The sequence below is a fragment of the Notolepis coatsorum genome (genome assembly GCF_963971535.1).
Source record: "Notolepis coatsorum genome assembly, contig: SCAFFOLD_1767, whole genome shotgun sequence".
Lineage (NCBI taxonomy): Eukaryota > Metazoa > Chordata > Actinopteri > Aulopiformes > Paralepididae > Notolepis > Notolepis coatsorum.
Genome location: NW_028170989.1, coordinates 27,501 through 36,918, shown reverse-complemented (window position 1 = coordinate 36,918; position 9,418 = coordinate 27,501). Strand labels below are relative to the sequence as shown.

General features: G+C 43.6%; 1 protein-coding gene across 1 annotated transcript in view; it reads left to right on the top strand.

The window, feature by feature from the left end:
- Positions 1-4,647: 4,647 nt before the first annotated feature.
- LOC311248369 (unconventional myosin-XVIIIb-like) overlaps positions 4,648-9,418 on the top strand; it is a gene marked incomplete at its 5' end in the record, with an annotated part of 14,310 nt that continues 9,539 nt past the window's right edge. The window contains 2 exons of the mRNA XM_084339261.1: positions 4,648-4,778; positions 7,880-7,924. Of these exons, the coding sequence (XP_084195387.1) occupies positions 4,648-4,778; positions 7,880-7,924 (176 nt within the window). The remainder of the gene's footprint in view (positions 4,779-7,879; positions 7,925-9,418) is intronic.

The window sequence follows — 9,418 nt, the reverse complement described above, 5'->3', positions numbered from 1 at the left end:
AATTGTGTGTATTGAGCTGTACTGTACTGTACCCATTCTGCAATCTGTTCATTAAAATGTTCAATCAATCAGTATATATTTGTTATTTATTTTTGGTATAGTGCTTAACAAGCATAATTTAATGTTGCCCAGTTGTGGCCTGTTGAGGGGCAATACATATCAAAAGTTCCAAAACATCTATTGTGTTTGTATTTGTATGATCCACTATATAAACATAGTAATTATAATATCTACATACATGACATTTGATTGGAGGCTAGTCTCACTTTGTCCCACAGCAACATTAAAATAGTTTAGATTTGTGTATGTTGTTTATGTAAAAATTGTACTTGAAAGTAACACAATAGTTACTTTCTGAAGTAACTAGTTACTTTTATAATTTGTAACTGAGTAAGTAATTTAGTTACTTTTTGGAAGAAGTAACTAGTAACTGTAACTAGTTACTTTTTAAAAGTAACTTGCCCAACACTGGTGACATCACAACGGAACATGTTTGAGGTCTATTTGAATAATTTAAATAATATGTTGACATTAAAAAAAGAACAAATAAAATGGAAAAAGAAACTACATAAAACAATGATACACATTATAATAAAATATTTAAGTAAAATGTATAGAAATAAAGAAAAATAAGACAATGAAATAAAGATAACAATTCATTTAAAAGCTATTTTAAAAAGGTAAGTTTTGAGCAGTGCCAACTAGGGATGCCCCCCGGACCCCGGTTCTAAACGGGAACCGGTACTGAATTAGAAAAAACCGGAGTATTAATAAGCTCCGACATTATCGGTACTGCTATCGATACTCGAGAAAGTATTATTATTATGAGTTTTTTTTTCCAGGAATTTAAACGTTGCAAACTATCTCTCCTCTCTCTGTCTCTGCACGAGAAGCGAGCCGCAGCAAGCCATTACACACACTTGTCGCGAGCCGCTCACACTCACACATACACGGGTAGGGACTGGAGGTGCCTGTCCGTGGCTAGCTACGTTAGCTACGGAGCTAATAGTCAGTTTCAGTGTTGCTCGATGGTACACTCTAACGTTAACGTTATGCCGAGTTCATACTACACTACACGTATGAACTCGACATAGCGTTAACGTTACTCCGTTTCCATGAAGTGTTTAATTAGCAGCAATCTGTTGTTGAAAATTTAACGTTAACGTGGCTAGCTACGTTAGCTACGGAGCTAATAGAGTGTACCATCCAGAAACAACGTTAACGTTATGCCGACTCGCCGAGTTCATACTACACTACACTTATGAACTCGACATAGCGATAACGTTAATCCGTTTCCATGAAGTGTTTAATTAGCAGCAATCTGTTCTGTTGTTGAACATTTAACGTTAACGTGGCTAGCTACGTTAGCTACGGAGCTAATAGAGTGTACCATCCAGCAACACTGAAACTGACTAACGTTAACGTTATGCCGACTCGCCGAGTTCATACTACACTACACGTATGAACTCGACATAGCGTTAACGTTACTCCGTTTCCATGAAGTGTTTAATTAGCAACAATCTGTTCCGTTGTTGAAAATTTAACGTTAAGGTAGGTATCCGATGCACTTCCGGCGTGGACAGGAAAACGTCGTGAAATCGTTGTAGTCATTTTGTAGTCTTATTAACTAAAAGATTTTAACAAAATAAAAAGCAGCAGCACTATTGCATAACTGAGTCATGTTTGCTATGTATTTCTTTCTTTAGGGGAGTAGGACATTTGTTTCACAGTTTTAGCATGATGTTTTATAGATGGCCAGGTTAAACACAGGTTTTTGTTTTTTAAGAGGGGGGGGTTTGATTTGATTGAAGTTTATTTCAAATATGCAACACAACAAACAAATATCAAGTACAGATATAGCCTTAAGCCGTTCAAATAATAATTTATAATTTTTTTTTAAATTTAAATATATTTAAATAATAATCTAAAAGAACCGATAAGAGTATCGATAAAGTACCGAACCGTTAAGCAGTATCGATAAGAGTAGTAGTATCGATAAAATCCTAACGATACCCATCCCTAGTGCCAACCGAGTCTGCTGTCCTAACAGACTTGGGGTCTGTAGGGTAAGCACTTATTCCCTCCGCCCTGAACATTTATGGAGATGTATGGGCCTTTTAAGTCAGTGATAAAAGTGTCTTTCAAGGATAAGTGAGCTCCTGCACTGATTATTATAGTTCAATATTCAATATTTGATCACCAAAACCCCCCCAAAAGCATAAAAAGGCCCCTCCCACCCAAAAAGGCCCCCAAAAATAGCACAGGCCCAGTGCCCTTTTCAGCCTTTGAGCACCTGCCCCTCTAAAGTCCTGTGCACGTCCCTGCACACACACACTGACAGACAGACAGACACACACACACACTGACAGACAGACAGACACACACACACACTGACAGACAGACAGACAGACACACACACTGACAGACTGACAGACAGACAGACAGACACAGACAGACACACAGACAGACAGACAGGGCCAACTACTCAGAAGGTCAGAAACACGTTACCCTCATAAATATAGACATGTTTGTACATACACCATCACACACACATCGTCCAGATACACACACACATGTGCACTCTGTCACACACTCACACACACAAACACACACACGTTCTCTCTCTCTCTCTCTCTCTCTATCTCTCTCTCTCTCTCTCTCTCTCTCTCTCTCTCTCTCTCACACACACAAACAGACACAGGCTTCAAGGCTCTCAAAGTTATTGGCTTTGTAGGCTTTGAGGAGATTGGTGGGGGTGCAGTGGTTGTCATAGAGACACACAAGTAGTGAGTATGTGTAAGTGTGTGTGTGTGTGTGTGCGTGTGTGTGCGTGCGTGCACATGCTTTGTCCATAACCTTGAGGAGACAATGAGGATTAATCACAGCCAGACAGAGAAAGCTGCGCTGTGAAGAGAGAGAGGGGGGGGCGGACATTTCTGAGTGTACGTGTGCGCGCGTGTGTGTGTGTGAGAGAGAGAGAGAGTGTGAGTGTGTGTGTGTGTGTGTGTGTGTGTGTGTGTGTGTGTGTGTGTGTGTGTGTGTGTGTGTGTGTGTGTGTGTGTGTGTGTGTGTGTGTGTGTGTGTGAGTGAGTGAGTGTGACATCAACACGGCCCGACACAAACATCTTTCTCTGGGAACGGGATATGACTATGCGCTGCCTCGCATTAAACCAATGGAGTCAGTCACCTTGTTTGCAGGGCTATAACTATATTCTATATTATAGCTATGGATGCAATACTATGGCCCATTTGACATCGAGTATCTATCGTTCAAAATGTGAAAAAAAAAATAAAAATCCATCCATACATTCCCGTTTTATACCGTGGTGAATATAAGTATGGTTTTAGAGCGGTTTAGGGTAATTCCTGTGAGGCTAATAGCCCCGACGTGTATTATACTAAATCCATTGGCGTTTTGTCCCTACACACGCTACAATAAAAAATTCAAATGCATATGCGGTATTATGTTCCATCATGAATGCATGAAAGGGGGGGGGGGGTCGTTTCTGATTAATTGATTGTCAATAACGGCATTTGTTAGTACAACAACATACGCTGATCAGGGCGATGGCTATGAAAACAAGGCACAATCAAGCTGAAATTTACGTTAAATTGCTCTTACCTGTGGCCGGTGGGATTCCAAAAAGAATATTCCAATTATTTGATTGCCATCTGGTAGATCGTATGTCCATTTGGCCCACGACATAACCCACCACGGCATAATGAATCGGGGGTCCCGAAAACGATTCAATGCGATCGCGTGAAGCCCTAGGTTCAGGTTAGTAGAAAAGAGTGCTTAGCGTGTGGCCCGGAGCGTTTAGCGTGTGGCACAGCCCAATACACAAGGTTTCAAATGGTGCTCGATACCGCCGCCTGGTAGGAATGCGGCCGGTATTGCACTTTAGCGATCTCAGACTCAGCCCCATGATAACACCAGGCTCCCTGGATGGATAATGAATGGAAATGTTGAATAAAAGAAATAACAAGCAAATAACGAGTATACTCGTTGTTGGCGTTCAACTATTGGCGGCCAATAGCGAGTTTAATCGTTGTTGGCAGTGAATGAGTTAATGTCCTCTCTCTCTCTATGTCATTCTCTCCACAATAGGAAACAATATGTGCAGTTGGCAGATGTCAAATCTGAGCTCATGAAAATTGAATGTGGGGTACCGCAAGGTTCGGTTTTTGGGCCTAAACTCTTTCTTTTATATATTAATGATATTTGTGATGTTTCAAAACTATTACAGTTTGTCTTGTTTGCTGATGACACCAATTTATTTTGCTCTGGAAATAATTTAAAGGAACTAGCTGAATATATTGTGTATGAAATGACAAAGCTTAAAAAAAGGTTTGATGTAAATAAGCTATCACTGAATCTGAAAAAAACTAAATTTATGATTTTTGGCAATCAAAAACTAGATGAAAATCTCTCTCTCTCTCTCTCTCTCTATGTCTCTCTGTCTCTCTGTCTCTCTCTCTCTCTCTCTCTCTCTCTCTCTCTCTCTCTCTCTCTCTCTCTCTCTCTGTCTCTCTGTCTCTCTGTCTCTCTCTCTCTCTCTCTCTCTCTCTCTCTCTCTCTCTCTCTCTCTCTCTCTCTCTCTCTCTCTCTCTCTCTCTCTCTCTCTCTCTCTCTCTCTCTCTCAGGAGATGCAGGTGGAGGAGCTCACCGCCGTCCGGCAGACACTACAAGCCGACCTGGAGACGTCCATCCGTCGCATCGTGGATCTGCAGGCCGCCCTGGAAGAGGTGGAGTCCAGCGACGAGAGTGACAGTGAGAGGTAGGAGGGACTTCCTGTTGTTGAGTGACAGTGAGAGGTAGGAGGGACTTCCTGTTGTTGAGTGACAGTGAGAGGTAGGAGGGACTTCCTGTTGTTGAGTGACAGACAGGTAGGAGGGACTTCCTGTTGTTGAGTGACAGAGAGAGGTAGGAGGGACTTCCTGTTGTTGAGTGACAGACAGGTAGGAGGGACTTCCTGTTGTTGAGTGACAGTGAGAGGTAGGAGGGACTTCCTGTTGTTGAGTGACAGAGAGAGGTAGGAGGGACTTCCTGTTGTTGAGTGACAGTGAGAGGTAGGAGGGACTTCCTGTTGTTGAGTGACAGTGAGAGGTAGGAGGGACTTCCTGTTGTTGAGTGACAGAGAGAGGTAGGAGGGACTTCCTGTTGTTGAGTGACAGAGAGAGGTAGGAGGGACTTCCTGTTGTTGAGTGACAGAGAGAGGTAGGAGGGACTTCCTGTTGTTGAGTGACAGTGAGAGGTAGGAGGGACTTCCTGTTGTTGAGTGACAGAGAGAGGTAGGAGGGACTTCCTGTTGTTGAGTGACAGAGAGAGGTAGGAGGGACTTCCTGTTGTTGAGTGACAGAGAGAGGTAGGAGGGACTTCCTGTTGTTGAGTGACAGTGAGAGGTAGGAGGGACTTCCTGTTGTTGAGTGACAGAGAGAGGTAGGAGGCGGGACTTCCTGTTGTTGAGTGACAGAGAGAGGTAGGAGGGACTTCCTGTTGTTGAGTGACAGAGAGAGGTAGGAGGGACTTCCTGTTGTTGAGTGACAGAGAGAGGTAGGAGGGACTTCCTGTTGTTGAGTGACAGAGAGAGGTAGGAGGCGGGACTTCCTGTTGTTATTTTCACTTGCAGCAGAGTCAGCACATTTGCATACAAGTGTTTATTATTATTTGTTTTGTGAAATTGCTGATTTTTGCGTTTACTGTACTGTATTGCACTCAAATAGAGCCTGTGCTTCCGTTAATCCTGTCTCATAATAGATACATGGAGCCCTTACACCAGCCTGGTTCCAGTGTTTTAACCCTTTCACTACCACACTACAGAAGGTTAACCCTTTACTATCAAACTACAGACGGTCTGTAGTTTGATAGTAAAGGGTTAACCTTCTGTAGTGTGGCAGTGAAAGGGTTAACCTTTCTGTATTGTCGCAGTGAAAGGGTTAACCGTTTGGTAGTGTGGCAGTGAAAGGGTTAACCTTCCGTAGTGTGGCAGTGAAAGGGTTAATCGTTTGGTAGTGTGGCAGTGAAAGGGTTAACCTTCTGTATTGTCGCAGTGAAAGGGTTAACCGTTTGTAGGTGTGGCAGTGAAAGGGTTAACCGTTTGGTAGTGTGGCAGTGAAAGGGTTAACCGTTTGGTAGTGTGGCAGTGAAAGGGTTAACCTTCTGTATTGTCGCAGTGAAAGGGTTAACTGTTTGGTGGTGTGGCAGTGAAAGGGTTAACCGTTTGGTAGTGTGGCAGTGAAAGGGTTAACCGTTTGTTAGTGTGGCAGTGAAAGGGTTAACCGTTTGGTAGTGTGGCAGTGAAAGGGTTAACCGTTTGGTAGTATGGCAGTGAAAGGGTTAACCTTCTGTAGTGTGGCAGTGAAAGGGTTAACCTTCTGTAGTGTGGCAGTGAAAGGGTTAACCGTTTGGTAGTGTGGCAGTGAAAGGGTTAAACTTCTGTAGTGTGGCAGTGAAAGGGTTAACCGTTTGCTTGTGTGGCAGTGAAAGGGTTAACCTTCTGTAGTGTGGTAGTGAAAGGGTTAACCTTCTGTATTGTCACAGTGAAAGGGTTAACCGTTTGGTAGTGTGAAAGGGTTAACCGTTTGGTGGTGTGGCAGTGAAAGGGTTAACCGTTTGGTAGTGTGGCAGTGAAAGGGTTAACCGTTTGGTAGTGTGGCAGTGAAAGGGTTAACCGTTTGGTAGTATGGCAGTGAAAGGGTTAACCTTCTGTAGTGTGGCAGTGAAAGGGTTAACCTTCTGTAGTGTGGCAGTGAAAGGGTTAACCGTTTGGTAGTGTGGCAGTGAAAGGGTTAAACTTCTGTAGTGTGGCAGTGAAAGGGTTAACCGTTTGCTTGTGTGGCAGTGAAAGGGTTAACCTTCTGTAGTGTGGTAGTGAAAGGGTTAACCTGCTGTCGTGCGGCAGTGAAAGGGTTAACCGTTTGCTTGTGTGGCAGTGAAAGGGTTAACCTTCTGTAGTGTGGCAGTGAAAGGGTTAACCGTTTGGTGGTGTGGCAGTGAAAGGGTTAACCGTTTGGTGGTGTGGCAGTGAAAGGGTTAACCGTTTGGTGGTGTGGCAGTGAAAGGGTTAACCATTTGGTAGTGTGGCAGTGAACGGGTTAACCTTCTGTACTGTGGCAGTGAAAGGGTTAACCGTTTGGTGGTGTGGCAGTGAAAGGGTTAACCGTTTGCTTGTGTGGCAGTGAAAGGGTTAACCTTTCTGTATTGTCGCAGTGAAAGGGTTAACCGTTTGGTAGTGTGGCAGTGAAAGGGTTAACCGTTTGGTAGTGTGGCAGTGAAAGGGTTAACCGTTTGGTAGTGTGGCAGTGAAAGGGTTAACCGTTTGGTGGTGTGGCAGTGAAAGGGTTAACCGTTTGGTAGTGTGGCAGTGAACGGGTTAACCTTCTGTACTGTGGCAGTGAAAGGGTTAACCGTTTGGTGGTGTGGCAGTGAAAGGGTTAACCGTTTGCTTGTGTGGCAGTGAAAGGGTTAACCTTTCTGTATTGTCGCAGTGAAAGGGTTAACCGTTTGGTAGTGTGGCAGTGAAAGGGTTAACCGTTTGGTAGTGTGGCAGTGAAAGGGTTAACCGTTTGGTAGTGTGGCAGTGAAAGGGTTAACCGTTTGGTGGTGTGGCAGTGAAAGGGTTAACCGTTTGGTAGTGTGGCAGTGAAAGGGTTAACCTTCTGTAGTGTGGCAGTGAAAGGGTTAACCTGTGTCAGGGTTGAACACAGCTGGCGTGATGTTCAGGCGTGTTCAGTATTATCCCGTCTCTCTGCAGCAGCGTGTGCAGAAACCCCTCACACCGCGTGACTGACAGTGACGGGCCGTGTGTATAAATTGATATGCATGTATGTGTGTGTCTGTGTAACCTCTAACCTCTGACCTCTCAACCCCTCAACCCAGCGGCGAGCCTAGCGCTGTGGACTCCCTCACGAGAAAGAAAGAGCCGTAAGATCTTCTGTGAACGAACGCGTGTCGTGTCCGCTCGGCGAAGCAACGCTGTATATCTGACTCCATGCACTTAAAACAGCTCCCAATTTTTTTTTATTCAATGCTATACAATTTAAATGGTTCAAGGAACCCTCTAACATGTTGCATTGTTAAGAATCAATGTTTACATTAAGAATTGACTCTCAAGCGGTTACATGAATGTACTTTTTACTGGAACAACGTCTGGGTGACGTCTCAGTAAGTGGTTTCGATCATTACCTGTGTCTGCCACTATAGCCAATGGAAAGGCTAGAAATGGTCACGTGGGCTGCTAGAACCAATGGAAAATGCCTATCCCGAGGCCAAACTTAATGGCCGACCCCTGGTCTACACCCTCCCCAGACCGACAGTGGGGCAATGCACGCAACGACCAGGAAGGCAATTGGCATAACGAATAATAATAATTAAAAAAAGAAAAGATAGCTAATTCAAATGAAGATCGATTCAGAATCGGGAAATCAATTTTTTTTTTTACCCAGCCCCACTCCATACACTTAAAACAGCCCCCCAGTGGATTTGGGTTAAAGGTTGCTTTAAGAGTCAAATATACACCGTACCTTTTGCAGTGTGCCGTTCTCCTCGCCTGTGTCTGGCTTGCCCGCTGTACAGGTGTGAATGCCCTGTGATCTAAATGTCAGGCTCGGCTTTGAAGCGGTACGGTACCATCGATATTAACGACACATCTCATTCAAATAACCGTGTGACATTGTGTGCCGGAGTGGCATTGACTCTTGGGTCCTTTGACTCTGGAACGGACCTTGAGGTGGTGGATGTTCTGTACACATGGCTACTAACATGTCCGCGGACCAGAATCACAATCAGTTCTACCCAAATACTACAGACATGTACAGATAGTTTTTATTTTTTATTCAGCACAAAATCAAGACAGTACAGATTAGGGCTGACCGCTATTAGTCGATTAGTCGACTAATCGGTCGAAAGGAGCCGTAGTCGACTGGCCAACCTCTTAGTCGAATATAAAAAAAGAAATAAATTTTTTTTTTATAATCTTTTATTTTGTTATCATTCTTTCCAAAAGAAAAGAGGCCTAGAAGCGTCGCTAACGCTAATGGCACGCATACCAGAGGCCAACTGCCTAAGAAAACAGGCACAGAGGCACTGAAAGAGGATTTCACCATCTAATGAACACACTAGACTAGACAAATATCAAGATGTATCCATCAGTGGACCAATTGCATGCTTTTGCAGAGGACAAGAAGCCTTCAGTCGACTCCTTCAGACATTAAGCACCCCCACAGCCCAAATGGAATGATAAAATTGTTTTTTTATTTTTTATTTTTTTTATATTATACTTTAAAAAAAATTGTCAACCAATAGTCGACTAACGGCAAATTGTGGCCAATCATAGTCGACCATCCAAATCCTTAGTCAGGGACAGCCCTAGTACAGATATACAAATATATTTTACAACACGTTCTCCATTACCAGCAT